The sequence below is a fragment of the Monodelphis domestica genome, chromosome 4 (genome assembly GCF_027887165.1).
Source record: "Monodelphis domestica isolate mMonDom1 chromosome 4, mMonDom1.pri, whole genome shotgun sequence".
Taxonomy (NCBI): Eukaryota; Metazoa; Chordata; class Mammalia; order Didelphimorphia; family Didelphidae; genus Monodelphis; species Monodelphis domestica.
Window position 1 is genome coordinate 122123029 of NC_077230.1, and position 21343 is coordinate 122144371.

The 21343-nt window shown below is 35.7% G+C and overlaps 1 protein-coding gene across 3 annotated transcripts in view; it reads left to right on the top strand.

Moving 5' to 3' along the window:
* Window positions 1–21343, top strand: part of C4H2orf76 (chromosome 4 C2orf76 homolog) — a 79353-nt gene that overhangs the window by 5091 nt on the left and 52919 nt on the right. For 2 of the 3 annotated variants that reach the window (XM_056793757.1, XM_001362936.4), the window contains exons 2-3: window positions 13932–14086; window positions 20789–20839. In XM_056793757.1, the coding sequence (XP_056649735.1) occupies window positions 13954–14086; window positions 20789–20839 (184 nt within the window). In that variant the 5' untranslated portion in view covers window positions 13932–13953. The remainder of the gene's footprint in view (window positions 1–13931; window positions 14087–20788; window positions 20840–21343) is intronic. The other variant, XM_056793756.1, reaches the window with a different exon arrangement.

Here is a 21343-nt window from a genome sequence, read left to right on the forward strand (position 1 = left end):
ATCAGATACCACAATTTATTCAGCCATTCCCCAATCGATGGACACCTCTTCATTTTCCAGTTATTTGCTGCCACAAAGAACATGGCTGAATCAAAGGGCAAACATTCTTTTAAAGCCCTTTGGGCATAGTTCCAAATTGCCCTTCAGAATGGTTGGATTAATTCACAACTCCACCAGCAGTGTCCCAATTTTGCCACAACTCCAACATTTATCACTTTCCTTTGTTGTCATATTGGCCAATCTGCTAGGTGTAAGCCCGTAGGTAATATTAATAGTAGCATTTACATAGTACTTTAAGGTTTGCAAAGAGATTCACAAATATTTTGTGTCTATAATATCCTTGCAAAGTAGATGCTATTTTATCCCCATTTAATAAATTAGGAGAGGTGGCTGGCAGCTTAGTGGATAGAGACAGACCTAGAGATAGAAGATTCTGGGTTCAAATTTGGCCTTAGACACTTCCTACATATATGACCCTGGGCAAATCACTTAACCCCAGTTGCCTAGCCCTTACAGCTCTTTTGCCTTGGAACTGATACTTAATAGCGATTCTAAGAAGGTAAAGGTTTTTTAAAAAGAAGCTGAAGTCAACTGGTTAAATGACTTGTTCATAGTCACATAGATAGCTAGGAAGTATCTGAGCTGCATTTTGAACTCTAGTCTTCTAGACTCCTAGCCCAGTGCTTTCAATAGCTATATTCTCTGAGCTGTGTAGTGGTAAATTCTTAACCTTAAATTCTTGTTTTCTGTATGTGTCATAGACTCCCTTAGCCATCTGATGAAGCAAATGTATCCCATCTTAGAATAACATTTTTAAATGAGTAAAATATGTGAGATTTCAAAAGAAACCAACTATATTGAAATACAGTTTTAAAAGTTTTTAAAGTTCATAGATTTCAGGTTATGAACTGGATCTTTCTCATCCCCTCTCTTAGTGCTAAAACAAGAACCCTTACTGTTTTCTTAGCTTGCATTAATATAAACTTGATCAGAATTGTGTACTATGTCTGATAATATGGTTGGCCATAATCTTGCTGTTTCTAGCCAGAGAAATGAGTGTTTTGGATAGTGCATTATCCATTCCTCATTTAACTTCATACACCTCAGCAGGTCAGTTGTAGATGTAGACCTTGGAAATCAATGGGTCCTAGAATTTTTAAGTAGCTTGGAGGTTATTTAGTAACCTCATATTTTAGGCTTCTAAATGGGTTTTTCCCAAAGCAGTGCTGATCTCATATTTATGTAATGATTAAAATTTGTGAAGTATTTTCTTCACAGCAATCCTGTGAGGCATATAGTGGAAGTGCTATTCTTTTCATTTAAAAAATGATGAAGCAGACTCACAAAGATAGCCCCCCTGGTCACATAGCTAAGTAAGTATCCAATCTCTGAAGATATCCAGTGACAGCCCATTCTGGTTCAGGATTGCACTAGTTGTGATAACATCCCATAATACATCATGCTAGTTATGCTTTTGTAAAGTGTTAATTTGCCTAAAAATCACTGTTAAAAATTAATAGCCAATTTCTGCCTCTATACAGTAACAGGATTCAGCTATTTAGAACATAATTAAGAACAAGGAAATTAAAAAAAAGCCAAAATTAGTTCTCTTTTTTCAGTTTTACTTTTTTTTGGTTCTAGTAATAGCTAACATTTATAGAACTTTTAAGATTTGCAAAGTGTTTTGCCTATACATTTCATCTTCCCAGCAACCTTGTGAATTAAGCGCTATTATCCTTATTTTACAGAGATAGATAGATAGATGGACAGATTGAGCATTATTAAATACAATTAATTATCAACTTTCAGGGGTAACATTTATAGAAGATGACAGGAAAGTAAAAAATGCAAATGTTGATACATTCAACCTATGAGAAAATGGGGAGTTAGATTCCCATTACTGCCAAAAACTGATCATTTGCTATAGATTGCTCAAAATACTTTCTGCATATAGTTCTTTATAACAAAACATTAATAATTCTGATAATATAAACTTTTCCCAAAACAATAACCATGAAATAACATAAAATGCAGGGAAGGGGAGACTGGACTGGAAGGGGAGAAGCAGGGTCAGGACAGATATGTTGTTTGACTCTCTAGGACTGCTAGTGGGAGGACAGGGATGACCACCATCTTGTTTACCCACAAACTTGGCAACTTTTCCACTTAAATTCTTTCATCATGCACTTGAGAGGCAACTTTAGCACTTTTTGGATTAGATTCACAAGTACTTTTATGAATACTTTCTTTTTGCAGATAAAAACATGCACGTTGTACCTCTAATTTTTTTTGTCTTTTATGCATAGATGCCAGCTCCAAAGTAGAAATGAAGTTACTAATAAAATTATGAGAATATTGGAAGTTGTAAAAGTTAAACTTGTAAATGTTGAGGATTAACTTGTAGTTACTATATACCAAAACACTGTGCTAAGAACTGAGGTACAAGTACAAACAAAAACAGTCTCTGCTTTCTTGGGGGGACATGATACATGAAGGAGAGCTGAAAAGAAGGGAGAGTGTAGTATGGAGATGACAAGAAAGTGACATAGATATTTGATTCCAAGAAAAGCATTTTCAAAGTCCATTTATGGGAGCCTAGTGTCCCAGAGTCAGAGTCCACAGTTCCCATGAGAGGGAGATAAGAATGCTAGCCAGAGTATATGTCCCGTGGTGTAGTGATGGCAAGGAAGTGATGAAGAAACTGAAACTTAACCCAGGCTCATATAATACAATAAATATCCAAGGCAGGACTCATGTTTTATTCCTTCCCTCCTCAAAATCTAAAGCTATAAAGCCACCAAATTGAGTTTTAGTCCACCAAAAATACCAGGATCGAGAACTAAAAAGGAACTTAGAAATAATCAAGGCCAATTTCCTCATTTGATTGAGGTCCAGAATGAAGAGACTTGATCAGTGTCACATCTATAACTTGAACTCAGGTCCTATGAAGCTACATATGGCTTTCCAGTGTACCACAGATAAGATACAGTTTAAAGTAGGAGCTGCATAAGAGAGATTAAAAAAAAAAGTACAGCAACCTTGATGTCTTTAAGTAGCAAATCTTATACACACCAGTTGGCCATGCAGGGAGATCACATGATCCACATTGACTTCCTCTATGATGGTGGGCAAATTGTTTAAATTCTTTTGGTCTTAGTTTCCTCATGTAAAATGAAGAGGTGTTTGTTAGGCTGGATGACCTCTGAGGTCCCTTCTACCTCTTAATTCTCTGATCCTATAAAGGTAATTATAAAACATTTGCAAACATACAAAAATATTTGATACAAATAACATCTTTATGCACATGACTTCCAAAAACCCATATTTCTTGCCTGAACTTCAATGCTACATTACTGAGTACTGGACATCCTTGTCTGGATAGGTCACAGGCATTTCAGTCTCAAAATAGACTAAATAAGTGTGTCCCAAATAGAATTTGTATTTCCTCCTAAAATTAATTCCTTTTTTAAAATTCCCCATTTCATGATTCTGCTATCCTTCCAGTTTTCCAAATTTATAACAATGGAATAATTTTTAACTTATTTCTCAGCCTCTATAATAAATGATCATGTCTTGACAATCCTACTTCTATAACATATTTTCTCACTGACTCTAGTTTGAGGCTCTTCACTTTCCAGTCCATCTACCACAGAGCTACCAAACGGCGATTCCTAAAATACAACAGGCCATGTCAATCTACTGCTCAAATATATTGAATGGCTCCCTGTGGTTTCCAGGATCAAATGTGAACTTAGCTGTAAAGTCCTTTACAATCAGCATTCCATTTACTTTTCCAGTCATATTTTGTATAAGTCAACCTCACATACACTGTTTTAGTCAGACTTTCTTGCTAGCTATGTACCTTTACGTAATATTTCATCTTCTACTTCTGTACCTTGACATAAAGGGTTTACTGTCAATTTTTTAAATGCACTTACTCCTCCATTGGAAGAATTCCTAGGTTCCTCCAAAACACTCTTCAGTTGCCATCCTTTATGATCTTTTTAACTTTTTGCAATCTGGATTTTCAAATTTTTTATTTGTTTCAATCCATCAAGATTTGCCTTCTCATGTTCCCTCACCCTTGCTTGAGAACAGAAGAAAAACAAAGCCCATTACAATGTAGAGTTAAACAAAACAAATTTCCCCATTGATCAAATCCAGAAAAATTTGTTATCTTCTACATTTTGAGCCCACCTCTCTATTAGGAAGTGGGTAACTTATTTCATCATTAGTCTACTGGAGTCTTGGCTAGTCATAATATTGATAGGAGTTGAGCCTGATAGAATTCTTATCATTTTTATTATTATAAATTATTATATTTCTATACCACAACTTGTTCATTCATTCCCAAATTCATCATTGTATAATGATTTGAATCATAACATAAGCATTTTACATTTGAATCTAGAATAATGCTGCCAGTTTTCTTTTTTTTTAGAACAGCTGTGTGCAGTTGACAGAAAGCATGGGTACAGTGGCATCCAGAGAAAAAAGTTCAGTAACTTGCCCGAGGTCACCGAGGTAGAAGGCCCAAAGCTGACACTCTCACCCATTCCTTTAAATGATGACACAGTCCTTCTAGTAATGTGAAAACATGGTGAAATCTTGGAATTCAGTTTTAGGTCATTAAAAATAAAAAACTCTCCAGTAATTCTTGTTTAGGTTATTTTACCTTGGAAAGAGACATATAATTAGAAATTGCCTATTCAACACTTACAAACATTTGATGAAATATGCAAAAGGTCTCTTAGTATTTGGATGTAACCCTTTTCTTTTCCCCTATTCTGCCATGCTTTATCACCATTCTACTTTAAGCATACTTGCTGTTTATAGTGAATTCTTTTTCACACAGAATCAGAAACTGAGAATAAAATGCTAATTCTTCTTCTTCAGTTAGTGTGGCACCAATTTCTTCCTTTTTCTTTCTCCCTAAGGGTGGCTTGAGGGATGATGAAAATGTTCATAAATAGATCTAGTATAGAGACATGCTTCACATTTTCAGTCTCGTTTAAGTTCACATGCAATAGTGTGCTAATTAGTCATAGCAAGAGAATATTTTAACACGACTATGCATTGATGACACTGGAATGATTTAGCCGAGTGAAGCTTCCTTGCCTGAATTTCATGATCTGTCAACCAAGGCATCAGAGCTACTTAATAAATGCCTATTGATTGTTGATTAATGGAGCAGGTAGGTGTCACAGTGGCTAGAATCATGGAGTGAGGAAGATTCTTCCTGCAGTGTCTGGCCTCAGCTACTTCCTAGTATGGTGATTCTGGGTAGGTCACTTAATCCTGTTTGCCTTAGAAAAAGATTACTAATTGATGTAAACTTAAACAGAAAATCCCAAGCGTGCACCCCTATCCACATTATTAACAGAGGAAAAAAAAACTGAAAGAATATCAACTATTGACCTTATATGCCAACCTTCCCGTCTCCATAAAATTTTTATGATACTTCTCATATTTAGGATATCCTAATTAGGATATTAGTTGAAAACAGGCAGGTGTTTTTTTTTTTTGAAAGTCACTGTTCATCATTATGTATATCTAGGACTGACAGTACAAATGGACAGCAGTTTGGGCCAGAATTAAGCAGGAGGGGAGCAGACTAGATTGTTTTCAAGAAGTTACAGAGCTCCTTTAATGACCCCAAACTTGAAAAATACGTGTACAAAAATATTCATAGCTGCGTTCTTCATGATGGCAAAAAACTGGGAAATGAGGGGTGTCTATTGATTGGGGATTAGCAGAATAAGTTGTATCTGCTGATGATGGAATAATATTGTGCTGAAAGGAATGATGAGGAATTCCATGTGAACTGGAAAGACCTCCAGGAACTGATGCAGAGCAAAAGGAGCAGAAACAGGAGAACATTATACACAGAAACTGATACACTGTGGTACAATTGAATGTAATGGACATCTTTACTAGCAGCAATGCAATGACCCAGGACAATTCAGAGGAACTTATGAGAAAGAATGCTATCCACATCTAGAGAAAGAACTGTGGGAGTAGAAACCCAAAAGAAAAACATATGATTGATCACATGGTTTGATGGGGATATGATTGGGGATGTAGACTCTAAATGATCACTCGAACGCAAATATTAATGATATGGAAATAGATTTTGAACAATGATACATGAAAAACCCAGTGGAATTGCTCATCGGCTCTGGGAGGGAAGAGGGAGGAATAGAGGGAAAGAACATGAATCATGTAACCATGGAAAAAATATTCTAAATTTATTAATTAAATAAAAATGAAAAAAAAAAGGCCCCAACTTCTCTCAGAAACCGAGGTCCATCTTCCTACTGCCAATATTCTAATTGTGGGGTTTCATGATTATGAAATGGAGTGAACAATCAACAAAAAAGTAAGAAAACAACAAAAAGCCACTTGTGAGAGTATTTTAGTATTTAAGAGTTTTTATTCAGAGTTTATTATTTAGAATCTTTAGTATTTGGAAAGGTTAAAATATGGGTAAAAATTACGTCTATTATAAGCTTTCCTTAATTAGGGGAGTAATTCTTCCCCATGTATAGATGGCTGTTCCTCCACATTTTTGTCAACATGGAATCTAGAAGTGCCCAGTTTATTTATTTTGGAGGTAGGAACCCCAGGTTTTGACCTTGTCACAGGAGAGTTTTCTCCCTGGGGGAAGGTCCTACTTCAGTGACCTCAGGCTAACAGTAGACCTTGAGTTATAGCATAGTAGGTAGTGCTTCAGTCTCATAAGACCAGAGTTCGATCCTCGAGAGGGGGATGTGATACAATGGGAGAAGCTTTTAAGGCAAAAAGAGGCATCTGATGGGGGAATTAACCATTCCCCACTCAGAACTAACTCAAGGTCTATTGTTAGCCTGAGACTACTGAAGTAGGACCTTCCTCCAGGGAGAAAACTCCTGTGACAAGGTCAAAACCTGGGGTTCCCACCTCCAAACTAAATAAACTGGGGACTTCTAGATTCCATGTTGACATTTTAGTAGATATTTTCATGAACTATTCTAGCCAAAAACATCTCACCTGATGTCCAACCCTTGGAATTTATCTAAATTAGGCCTAGATTGACATCATATAGAATTTAAAGATGAATTTGATAGGACTTGCTATAGTTTTTACTCCACAATGGTATGACCTTTAAAAACCTATGATCACTTATGTGTCATTATGAAGTCTAAGAGTAGGACTTGGTGGAGGAAAATATAATAAAATCCTTAATTCAAATTGATGATGAAATTATATATTGTATACTATAAAAATAAATTTGGCAATTTGTAAAAATAAAATATTTAGCTCGCCAATCAGGTTCAAATTGTTCAAATATTTTTGATAGAGGTAACAAAAGTATTCTCAGTGATGAAGTGAAGCTTAAATGTGAACTTCCCTTCAGGGCCAGGCGCAAGGACACTAAAGAGACTCTTATTATAAACATAAAATGTTTATTGAAATATATAAGGATAAATAAGGGATTTCTAATTCTAAGGGATTCTAAATCCACCCAAATAAACTTCACAGGCTATATACTAATCCTCCCTGATCTGACTAACCCAAGTTTATACTATCTAAATAAAAACTACCACTAATATCCTTATAATCTTAACTTAGGACTCTGAGTCTATTAGAGTCCGAACCAAAGACCAGGATTTTTTCTTTGGTCTTCAAAGAGTTTAACAATATACAAAAACCACAATAGATATTCAATACTGTCTCCCAAGTTGGGAAAGGAAAACACTGAGCTCCTTCAGGTCTTTCCCTCAGACAGAGAGAGAGGCAAAGATGTTACCTCCTCCAGCCCTGAGAGAGAGTCTCTGAGAGTGTGTGTTTTTGCCAACTGCCAGAGACCAACTCTCAACTGCCAGAGAGAGTAATTGACATAGAAAAATGGTTATAATTGTCACATCTGAAATCAACATGCTCTCTCAGCTGTGCTTCAGACTCCAGTTCTTTTCTCAAGCCAGCCACTTTACTTCTTATCTCTAAACTAATAAAACAATACTTATTTTCTAATATCCTTACAATACTGGATTATATTGGGGAAGGCTTTTAAAATCTGAATTCCTATGCGTTTGTCATAGGCTTTACTTGTTGCCTTTTAGAAAGAATTTTGATCCAAACATTTTTTTTACTTTGCCTTTATTTGGGGATATATCCTTTCTCCCTACTGCTCTTTCAGCTCAGGTTAACCTTTGTAATAAAATAGAAAGGAGAGGAAAAAAAGCAAGCAAAAAATATCTCTAGCACATCCCTCAGTCTGTCAGTATATATGCATTATTCCACACCCATAGTCCCCTAACTGCAAAAAAAAAAAGAGGGAGATAACATTTATTCCATTTTCCAGGCAACCTTTTTGGTTATTGCATAGCATGTAATTCCTTTTCCTTTTTTTCTTTGCATTCACATTGTTTTAGTCATTATGAATATTGTTTTCTTGTGTAAGGATGATATTAGAAAATAAGTATTGTTTTATTAGTTTAGGGATAAGAAGTAAAGTGACTGGCTTGAGAAAGAACTGGAGTTTGAAGCAGAGCTGAGAGAGCATGTTGATTTCAGATGTGACAGTTATAACCATTTTTCTGTGTCAATTACTCTCTCTGGCAGTTGGGAGTTGGGCTCTGGCAGTTGACAGAGACACTCTCAGAAACTCTCAGGGCTGGAGGAGGGTTATAACATCTTTGCTTCTCTCTCTGAGGGAAAGATCTGAAGGAGCTCCTTGTTTTCCTTTCCCAACTTGGGAGACACTATTGACTATCGTGGTTTTTATAAATTTTTTAACTCTGAGAAGACCAAAGAAACACCCGGTCTTTGGTTTGGACTCTGAGTCTATTAAGACTCAGCTCCTAACTGGATTCTTGTTGAGACTCAACCAGCTAGCCTTTGCTATTTTATAATTTGAAGGTGAAGTTAAGATTTGTAAGGATATTAGTGGTAGTTTTTATTTAGATAGTATAAATTTGGGTTAGTCAGATCAGATCAGGGAGGATTAGTGTAGCCCGTGAAACACAGGAGAAGCAGTTCCTTGCGGAACCTGGGAGTTTATTTGGGTGGATTTAGAATCCCTTAGAATTAGAAATCCTTTATTTATCCTTATATATTTCAATAAACATTTTATGTTTATAATAAGAGTCTCTTTAGCATCCTTATGCCTGACCCTGAAGGGAAGTTCACATTTGAGCCTCACTTCATCACTGAGGATACTTTTGATTACTTCTATCAAAAGTATCCAAACAATTTGAACCCGATTGTCGAGTTAAACAGTTTTGAAAAGTTTTGAACCTATATTGGAACAGTTTTTCTATCTAAATATTTTATTTTATGTAGCTCATTATTTTTACACTTTGTATTTCATTCTATCAATTCATTTAAGTTTTCCCATGCTTCTCTGTATCTGCATATTTGATCATTTCTTGTGGTATAGTAAATGAATCAATTACATTGATGTGCCATGGTTTTTAAGCCCTGATCCTAGGATTATAGATTTAGAGCTGGAAGTAAATGTAGAGGTCATTTAATCCAATCCACTCAAAATGATGAATAAACTGAGACCCAGAGAGGTTAAGTGATTTTCCCAAGGCTACATGGGTAGTAAGTGGCAGAGCTGGGATTCAAACCTGGTTTCTTTTGGCTTTGAATCCATTGTTTTACCTTGCACCACTTGTTGCCTTGAAAAAAGTATGCAGAATACTACTTTAATGTCATATACAGATTAGAAATATGCAAATTCTTTTTTACTCCCATAGAATAATCATGAGAGATCATCTCTCATTTCTCTAAATTTCTATTTGCATCCTTTACTTGTTTTTCTATCAGGTGTCACCTTTCTTTTTATTTTTAAGTTTATTTTTCCTTATTTCTGTCATTTGTTCTTTTAAAATTGAGTTTCAAATTTTCTCTCTCCTGCTATTCCTTCATTCACCCATTAAGAAGACAAGTAATATGGCAGTTATACGTGTGGAATCATGCAAAATATATTTCAGTATTAAACCATGATGCAAAAAAGGGCAGGAAAAGAAATAGAAAAAAATATTCTTTAGTCTGCCCTCAGACCTCATCAGTTCTCTCTTTGGAGGTGGGTAGCATTTTTCATTGTGAGTCCTTTGGAAATGTCTTGGATCATTGTATTGATTAGAGTAGCTAAGTCATTCACTTTATCATTCTACAATATTGCTATTACTAAGTACAATGTTCTCTTGGTTCTTCCCATTTCACTTTGTATCAGTTCATATGTCTTCTCAAGTCTTTCTGAAACTATCCTTTCTTCATTTCTTATAGCACAATAGCATTCCATCACAATTATATATTGTACCCTGTTAGGCAATTCTCCAACTGTTAGGAATCCCCTCAGGTCCAGTTCTTTGCCACCAGAATAAGAAATTTTGTGAACATTTTTGCATATATGAGTCTTTTTCTTTTTCTTTTGATCTTTTTGGGTAGCTTTATAGCTCTTTGGACATAGTTTCAAATTGTTCTCTTCAAATTGTTGAACTTGTTCACAGTTCCACCAACAGCTCATTAGTGTCCCTATTTTTCTATATTCTCTCCAGCATTTGTCATTTTCCTTTTCTATCAGATTAGCCAATTTGATAGGTGTGAGGTGGTACCTCTGATCAATTTCTCTAATCAATAGTGATTTTAAACTTTTTTTAAGATGACCGTAGATAGCTTTGATTTCTCCTTCTCAAAACTGCATGTTCATTTCCTTTAGCTATTTATCGGTTGAGGAGTGAGTATTTTTTATAAATTTGACTCCATTCCCTCTCTATTTGAGAAATGAGGTCTTTTTCATAGAAACTTGCTGTAAATCTACTCCCACTCCCACTCCCATTTCCTGTTTTCCTTCTACTCTTGACTACATTGGTTTTGTTTGGGCAAAAACTTCTTAATTTTATATAATCAGAATTATCCATTTTATTTCCCATGACCCTCTCTGCCTCTTGTTTGGTCATAAATTCGTCCCTTATCCATAGATCTGGCAGATGATATTTTCTATGTTCTCCTTAATTACTTACGAGAAAACATTTTATGTCTAAATCATGATGCAAGGATTCACTTTCAAAAGAAAGTGGCCCAACCCCTCTCAGAGGTTGACTGAGCCTCCTCATTTGGGAAAGACTATTCTTTATATTTAAGCAATCTTGTGTATGCATTCTTAGTTTTGCCTCAATAAGCAGTCTAAAGGCTGACTGTTCTTACTTCTTCTAAATTCTTACCATCCATCTTAGAATTATACTACGGATTGGTTCCAAGGCAGAAGAGCAATAAAGGCTAGGCAATGGGGATTAAGTGACTTGGCCAGGGTCCCACAGCTAGGAAGTGTCCGAGGCAAGATTTGAACCCAGGACTTTCCATCTCTAGGCCTGACTCTCAAACCACTGAGCAACCCAGCTGCCCTCTGTTCTTACTTTGAAGTGGAGATCTGCATCTTATGTTCAGAAGCAGGCTCTCTAAGTCTCTCTGAGGTTTGGCAAAAGGTAAAGGCTACTGTACTTGTTCTGAGGTTGGGACTCCCATTGTCCAATCTCTTATTACAATCTGATTTAGAATTGAACAGAACTTTAAAGGCCACTAGTCAAATGCCCTCATTTTTATAGATGAGGACACTGATAGGTATAATTACTTTCTAAAGGCCAAGCAGATAAAATGGCAGATCTGAGATTTGAAACTAGGTCTTTCTACCTTGAGTTCAATTTGCTTTCCCAGCCACAGAAATTATTTTCTTTTCCTTGGCACAATAACAATAATTTGTGGCATCAAAATTTCCTATGCCTTTAAATAGATTCTAACTGTGCTAGAAAAGCTTCTACAACAGGGCCTCTAGTATGTAGCAGCTTATCAATAGAGTATCAAATAGCCCTCTTCAATTGGCATAGATAATCAAGAACTTATTTACCTTTTACAGATTTTCCTTCTATTCAATACTTCATTTAGCAATGTAAGGCTGGATTTCTGTTCTCTTCATTCAGTAAGTCCCATTGAATACTGCATTTTAAAATGAAACAATCTACATTTTAAAGTAAGTCAGCTCTGCACAAATATTATGTCAGCATTCCTATTTTCCCTAATGTGTTTTTTTTTTCCTACCCAAAGCACAGCTTGCTTCCCATACTCTCCCTAAGGCGTAATAGATTTTTTTTTTTGTAAGCAGCTGCTATTATGAAATAATTACAAAGGTTAGAGTTTTTTTTCCTTTGTAAAAATTTTTGGTACCAGGAAATGTAAACACTTATTTTGATTTTGATTTGTTATTCAGTCATTTCCATATCTTCATTATCCCTTTCTTAGTAGGGTATCTTGACAAAAATACTAGAGTAGTTTGTTATTTCCTTCTCCAGCTTATTTTACAAATGAAGAAGTCAGGGTTAAGTGACTTGCCCAGGGTCACACAGCTAGTAAGTGTCAGAGATCATATTTGAACTCAGGTCTTCTTGACTCCAGGCCTAGTGTTCTCTCCTTTGTGCCACCTACCTGCCCTGTATCTTTGGTCAAGATTAGGTATACATTTAACTTTATTGGGAATTTCAAATTGAAAATAAATATTAAATAGAAATTTGGAGCTACTTATATTAGGTGAAAACTAGGCTTTTAAATAGCTCTATACATCTTTAAGTTAATTAAATCTAAATTGGCATTTATGAAATACCTTATGTCCAAGATATTTTGCTAGATTTTGAGGATTTTAAAACAAAAAAGAAAACTACTTAATAGCCCCCACCCCTTAGGTGCTTGCATTCTACTGAAGAGATACAACATAAGGGATATAAGATAGAAATAAGTAGGTTACTTGAGGTATAAGAGAATATTAAGTGTGGCGAGATTAGGGTGAAAGCAGAAAAAGCTTCAACGGGGATGATGATTTGAGGGGGCCATGAGGATGAGTAGGTAGTAAAATGTGACAATTTTTTTCTACAAATTCAGTAGTGAAGAGGGCTCTAAACAGAGCATTGGCTTGATGCATTCAGTAGAATCAAATGAAGGTTCTTTTAAGGATGTGGGAACTCTGATCACAGTTGCTGGCAGTGTCAAAAGAGTTAATCAATATGGAAATATTGAGGATAAGAGAATAATCTATTAGAACAATATCCTGAGACATAGGTAGTGAGCACAATTGAGTTTATATGAGGTAACAGTGAGCTAAACTGGGATTTAAAGTCAAGTTCTCTTACTCTAAAGCTATTACTTTTTCTGTTGCATCCTGTTGCTTATCTTTATTTAAAATAAAAGAGAATATCATGCGAGTTATATTTGAGATTATTCCTACTGGTAATAAATGGATCCATTTGCTTTATTTTAAACTATCCCTATGTCAATTTTTAATTTATCCTTCCCCAATTACATGTAAAAACAATTTAAAAAATCTACTTCTTCCTTCCCTCCTCTGTCCCTGAGATGGTAAGCAATTTGCCTATATTGATTTTTTTGAGAGGGAGTAGTTATGAATTTTTTCCCATATGAACAGTTAAGATAAAAAGAAATACATATGGTGCTACTTTGTAAACATTAAGTCATGCCTAATGAAGTCTCTATATATGATTAAATTTAAATTATAGTTAACTATTTTTGGCAATGGAAGAAAGCAGCATAAATATTTAAAATACATCATTTGAAAATTATGCCCATGTTACATGCCCACTTTTGCTCTTCATTCTCTCTTTCACTCTCATTTCTTCTCTTTTGTACTTAGTCTGATTTTGTCTGGCTAGATTTTTCTGAGGTAGCAGAACCAAGAGTATCCTGGGGTTCGGTGAGAGAAGTAGCTCTGACATTGTTGGGAAGATTGGGAATATGACCCAGATTTAGGAAAGCTAGCCTGATATTACATCCCAGAGGGTTGACCCTGGAACCTAGTGACATAATTGGCAAGATGTTAGCTAATATTGTCTTGATAAATTGTGATTTAATTATTTTATGTATATTTTTTCTGCCTTTAGCTGGCCCTGGAAATTTTTTCACATGTCTTCTGAGAAAGCAACAATTACAGTTCGTCTCATTCGTTCCTTTGAGCATCGCAATTTCAAACCACTTGTTTACCATGGAGTTAATTTGAACCAAACTGTAAAAGAATTTATTGTATTCCTAAAAAAAGGTATGATACTTATTTTTTAAACCCTTACCTTCCATTTTAGAATCAATTCTCCGTATTGGTTCCAAAGCAGAAGAGAGTAGTAAGGTCTAGGCAATGGGGGTGTGTGGGCGGGAAGGGTTTAAGTGACTTGTCTAGGACTACACAGCTAGGAATTGTCCAAGTCCAGATTTGAACTCATGGCTTCCCATTTCTAGGCCTGACTCTCAATCTACCAAGCCACCCAGCTGCCCCTAGTATGATAAGCACATTAAAAATTAGCTGGATTATTGCCATGGCAATGTTTCTAGATCTTAATATAGATTCCAATCCAAGGCTTTTGCAATATTACTTATAGCAATTTGTTCCCAGAATATCAAGCTTCATGTTCTTTAGATTGAATGTGTGATATAGCTACAGTACTTATTAAAAAAATTCTAATCACTGGCATTAATAAAAGTTATTCAGTAAGGATGCACATATTAGGGATAATTATATTTTTATAATTGGGTGACATTTTGTTTAGTTTTTGCAGCTTCCCACCCCCTGCAAGTTAATGATTTATATGCATTGTAGCTTAAAGGACCCAAAGATTCCATTCAACCTCAGCCTTCCTACCTCAGCACTGTTTTCCACAGTGTGTCATTTTGGAGTTGAAGATAACTGAGGGAAGACAGTGTCATTCATTTTGTTGTGATTAGGATTTAGAAGGTTATTTCTTTCTTTTTTTTATTTAATTAGTCAATTTAGAACATTTTTCCTTGGTTACAAGTACCATATTCTTTCCCTTCCCTCCTACCACCCCTTCCTGTAGCCCACATGCACAAGCCCACTGGGTGTTAACATTATGTCCTTGATCAGAATCTATTTCCATGTTGTTGATGTTTGCACTAGGATGTTCATTTAGAGTCTACCTCCGCAGCCATATTCCCTCGACCCATGTAGTCAAGCAGTTGTTTTTCTTCTGTGTTTCTGCTCCCAGTTTTTCATCTGAATGTGGATAATGTTCTTTCTCATACATCACTCTGGGTTGTTCAGGATCCCTGCGTTGCCAATAATGGAGAAGTCCATTATGTATGATTGTACCACAGTGTTTCAGTCACTGTGTACAATGTTCTCCTGGTTCTGCTCCTTTCGCTCTGCATCACTTCCTGGAGGTTGTTCCAGTCTCCATGGAATTCCTCCACTTTATTATTCCTTTTTGCACAATAGTATTCCATCACCAACATATACCACAATTTGTTCAGCCATTCCCCAATTGAAGGGCATCCCCTCATTTTCCAATTTTTGGCTACCACAAAGAGTGCAGCTATGAATATTCTTGTACAGGTCTTTTTCCTTATTATCTCTTTGGGGTACAGACCCAGCATTGCTATGGCTGGATCAAAGGGCAGATAGTTTTTTATTGCCCTTTGGGCATAGTTCCAAATTGCCCTCCAGAATGGTTGGATCAATTCACAACTCCACCAGCAATGAATTAGTGTCCCCACTTTGCCACATCCCCTCCAGCATTCATTACTTTCCATAGCTATCATGTTAGCCAATCTGCTAGGTGTGAGGTGATACCTCAGAGTTGTTTTGATTTGCATCTCTCTGATTATAAGAGATGTAGAGCACTTTTTCATGTGCTTATTAATAGTTTTGATTTCTTTATTTGAAAAATTCCCTATTCATGTCCAGAAGATTGTAATTTCTAATATATATGATTGATAATGATAATTCAATCACTTAAATTTATTTAGGGATTTTTAGTTCTCCCAAAAAGCATGCCTTTCATTTTCCTAGATTTTTCCTCAGTTTCCTTATCTGTACAGTTAGGTAGAAAGAACTGATGATCTAAAAGGTTTCGTCTAGTTTTAATTTCTGACTCTTAAAAGTTTTGGCAAACTAAAAACCTTTTAACATAATTGCTAAAGAGGTACATCCTGTTAAATTTTTTATTTTTGTGGGTTTAAATTTATCTTTCCCCAAGAATGTTCCTTTTAATTTTGGCTATCTGAAGTTAGCTATGATGGAGTGTAGTGTCAGCTAGAGAGAATACTGTTTTTGAAATTATCAGACTCAAATGTCATAGTTTCAAAATGAAAAAAATAAGCACTCTTGAACCATCACGTTCCCTTCTCAATGTATGTCAGGCCCTCAGTGGCCACTAGCTTCTGAGATGGTGGGGGTCTGCGGGGCGGAGGAGAAGATGTGTTGGAGGTGTTTTTGTACTCCATTCTTGCCCAATGTTGTAGAACACATTTCTCATAAGAAACAATGTTACAAACTGTTCCCAGGCCTCTTAATGTAGCAGAACTTTAATACAGTCATCCTTGGCTATATTGTGGTTCGCTTATTGTGGCTTCACTGATGCAGGTTTTAAAAAATATATATCTAATTCTGTATCAAGGAGTTTTCTCTGTTTTGCTGTGAACCAACTAAAACTCTATGTTCTGTATCCTGGGCACTGATTGGCTTAGTGTTTATAAGAGTGTGGTAAAGGTTAATGAGTGTAGAAAAGGTTTATAGGAGAGTGAGAGGGGTTTATAAGCCTTAAAATATGTATAAATAATAAATATAATGCCGCCATTTTCACAGCTTTTCATCTATCACAGGGATCTCTGGAACATAACTCCCATGATAGGTGAGGGATCACTGTACTTTAAATGCTATTCATATTTTTTTAATGATAAAATAGATCTGAAGTTCCAAATAATTGACACTCCATGAACTTTTAGAATATAAATTGGGAACTATTTTTGAAGGTCAAAAGATTTGGAACTGGAAGGGATTTTAGACATTATCACTTTACAGTCATCTTCCACTCTTTATTTGCCCTCACAACCCCCCTCCCCCATCCCTCTCCTCCCTTCTGCCACCTCTCATTGATATTCATAAAGCATAGCTTGGACCACTTCATACCATGCTCAGAAAGTTTCAGTCTGGGCCCCCTACTTCTTGAATCAAATACCTGCTATGTCTCTGATATTTAAATCTTTTCTAATTGAACCACCAAACTTAAAACTCCTCTGAACTTCCCTATTATAGTCAAGGGCACCATCATTCTTTTGGTTGCTCAATGATGATGGTGAGGTAGTGCTGGGCCTGGAGACATTAAGACCTGAGATCAAATGTAGCCTCAGGCATTTAATTGCTTTGTGACCTAGGACAAATCAGGCAACCTCTGTGTGTCTGTATTCTCAACTATAAAATGATGATAATAGTAGCAGCCACCTGCCAGAGTTATTGTGAGGATCAAATCATGTAAGAGTTGTAAAGTATTTGCCTACTGCTATTATTATTATTACTATATCCATTTTCTGTTCATTAAACTTATTTCTCCCTATCACTTCTACCATAAATTCTCTGCATGATAGTTAAAGCTGTTTACAATATGGCCCCTTAGCTGTCCTGTCTACTTTTACCTGACACTTCTGCATGTCCTCTGTAGTCCAACCCCACTTACCTGCTTGCTTTTCCTCCTCCACAATGTTTTTCTCTCAGCCCCATGCATTTGCACTGACTGTCCTCTGGGCTAGGATGCTTCTTCTCCTCTTGAAATCTAGGGTTTCCTTTAAGACTTAGATCGTGATGCCTCTTGTGAGAGGCCTTTTCAGAGATAGATCTCCGTATGCTAGTTCCTTCTCCTTCAAGATTACTTTGTATTTAATTTGAATGTCATATATATTTGCTTGATGTTAACAGCACTTACACACACAAACACAAAAAATTATGCATGCGGTATCCTCCATTAGAATGTAAGCTTCTTGAGGGTGTCTTAGAAATAAGATTTCACAATTTCATATCTCCTTTACACGAAGAAGGAAAATTAGATGCATTGAGAAGGAAAAGGAGGAGGAAGTACCTTTTCTAAAAACCAAAATTCTCTTTGAAGATGATTTGTTAATTTTGTTTTTCATTCAAGAAAAGCTCCATTATGATTTTTAATTCAGTTAAAATTTTTTTTTTAATTTTAATATTCATTTTGTGAGTTCTCTTTTCCCAATTACCTTAAACCAGGCCTGGCTATATATTTCTCTTAAGTATTAGAATAGAATATGATGGAATTAATACCCAAAGCAGGATAGGAAAGCTTGTGTGTTGCACATTGAAAGAAAAGAGCAACTGTGTTTGAAAGTAACTGAGGGTAGTAATGGAAAGGAAGCAAACTGGCCAAATTAAGGAAAAGAAAAGGAGCGACTAAGGGTCCAGTCCTGGTAGAATATAACTTCAGTTCCTATTCCAACATCTGCTTGCACTCTGAAGTTCCCATCTCTCTCAATTACCTTCCCTCTTTAATACTCCCCCCCCCCCCCGACCTTTAATCTGAGTCTCTATCTCTGTAATTATTGCTCTGACCTCATTTTCTTATTCATCTTCCAAGGGACATTTACTCAAGGTACTGAAATAATTTACAGATGTGATTGATAAAAGTAATAATTTAGAAATTTTCAAAGGGAAAGATGTTGAAAGATGTTGGCTCTGTTGACCCATTTTTCAGAAGGACAGAGTTAATTTCACAAGCTTACAGGGTAGTGAACATTTGCTGTTCACAAACCAAAATCTAGACTGAATCATGATATGAGAAGTATTGATTGCTTAAAGCCAGTGTGGGTTCACTGAAAATGTCGTGGCAGAGTAACCTCATTTCCCTCTCCCCTATTCTTGACAGGCTGAGCAAAGGTATTGTAGCTATAGTGTATTTTGATTTCAACAAAGAATTTTATAGTTATGCTAACCTCAAAAAGATGGAAAAATGTGATAGGAAAAGTATTCAAATGTAGTGGATTCATAGTTGGCTGAATGATTGTTTTTAAAGGCTGGATTACAGTTTGGAGGGAAGTTTCATAAATGGCATGTAGTAGGAGGATTATTACCTAAATTATGTTCTGTTAAACCATTTTTAGTAACAAATTCAATGAATATGAAAGTGAAATGCATCAGATTTTCAAATGATAAAGCTGGGTAGAATAACAAGTTGAATGGGTGGCAAAATCAGAATTCAAATATACCTTAGTGTGTATTTATTGGAGTACTTAATCTTTTTTTTTTTAAAACCCTTCCCTTCCCTCTTGGAATCTAGACTGTGTGTTGGTTCCAAGTCAGAAGAGTGGTAATGGCTAGGCAATGAGGGTTAAGTGACTTGCCCAGGGTCACATAGCTATGAAGTGTCTGAGACCAGATTCAAACCAGGACCTCCCATCTCTAGGCCTGGCTCTTAATCAATGATTTGAGAGCCACCCAGCTGCCCCAATCTTTCTTCTTCTTTTTTTTATGTTGTGTATATATTTTCTTTTTCAGTCAATTGTTAGACATTTATCAGCAGTCCCCTGGAGTTCCTTATACCATTGAAATCACAGGTATTTTCCATACCTTATCTCCTAGGACTCACTTCACAGGGTTGTTATGAGGCTCAGATGAAATACATAATGTGCTGCTATATGTCCATTATTGTCCAATAATGTCCATTATTGTTTTTTAATGTACTGCTTGGACTAATTGTTTCATTCACAGGTATTATTAATCAGTCAACAAGCATTTGTTCAGTCTGTATTATAGCTCATACTACATGACAGTAACTATTAACATTCAATTTCCCACATAGCAGCCCAACTCTATCCATCTCTTTCTAGGACAAACTTTATCAATGTGTATTTAAGATTCCTAAATTCCTAAAAGACAAGACCTCAGAATCATGACATTCCAAGTAAATTACAATCCTTTAGCACTATTTAGAGAAGCAAATGAATCTTGGTATATATCAGAGACAGCTAGGTGACACAGTGGACAGAGTTCTGGATCTGGAATCGGGAAGACCTTTGTTCAAATCAAGCCTCAGACATTTTCTTGCTATGTGACTATTTTAATCTCTCAAGACACACAGAAGAAAACTAAAGAGGTCCATTACCTATCATAAAGATATCAACATTTTCTTGTCTTGAGTTTTATCCAACTCTTCATGATCCCTTTTGGAAAGATTTTCTTGGGAAAGATACTGGAGTGGTTTGTCATTTCCTTCTCCAAAGCAGAAGAATATATAACAAGATAAGCACTGAGGATACCCCAAGTTGGTTCAACTGAATGAATCTTCCCTGCATCTGAGTAGCCCATTTCAACAAAACATTAGTGAGCCCCTGAAATTCCTGTGACTATTTTGTTATCAGATAACTAGAAAGTGGTGCCAGTAGCTTGGTCCTTCAGTCTCTTGGACCAGTTAGAGCTTGAAGATGGTTTCTTTGCTTTTAAAGGAAAAACTAACCTAACTTGTAGGGAGCATAGTGGGGTGAGGGTGTTGTTTCTACCACAGTTGGATTAATTAATACCACTACCAACTGCCTTTTCCTAATTTCTCTAATACTGACAATCTCTGTCTTCTGTCATATTTGTCAGATTGCTAAATGTGAGGTATAACTTCAGAGAGAGTTTTTAAAAATTATTTTTCTTATTGGTGATTTGGAACAATCTTTAACATAATTATTGAGAGTTCATAATTCTTTGAGATCTGCTTATATCCTTTAACCACTTATCCATTGGGAAATGGCTTTTAGTTTTATATATTTGTGTTAATTATCTATATCTCTTAGGATATCAGAACCTTATTAGAGATATTTAATGCAAAAATATTTTTTCTCATCAAGTTTGTGTTTTTTATTCTATCTGCATTGATTTTGGTTGTTTAAAAACTTTTCAGTGACCTATAATGTATTTTTAAAAGTTTTTTCCTTTCATCCTTTTCTCTTATAGATGTACCTTTAAGGGCAGGCCTCCCTCCCCCATTCAAGAATTATAAGTATGGTATGTGAATTTTCTTATTCTTGAAAATGCAAACTTAATTTTAATGATACTTTATGTTGAACTGAATTAAAATATATATTGCACAAATGTTAAGTTAATATTTGTAAATAGAACCAAATGGCAAGTATATATCAATATATGTATACCCTAGTTGAAATGGATTTAGATTTCAGGTCCAGGTATAGACTAATATGAATAGGAAAAATTTATCAAGTTGTAGGGTGCTACAGTTCATAAAGTTTGAATATTCATTTGAAGGTTATGATGCATATAACAAATATTTCTTTTATTTGGTGGAGCCATTTGAGAATATTTTTTATTACTTTAAATCATTTTGGAGTAGCTTTTAACTTTGTTCCCATTTGGTATAGAGCAACTTATGACCCCAAATACTTTGAAATCACAGTTCTCTCTGTGCTTATGCATTTTAATATCTAGAGACTAATTGTGAGGTCACAAGGGGTAGTCAAGCAAGAGGTGAAGGCGGTGAGTGGAAAATCCTTA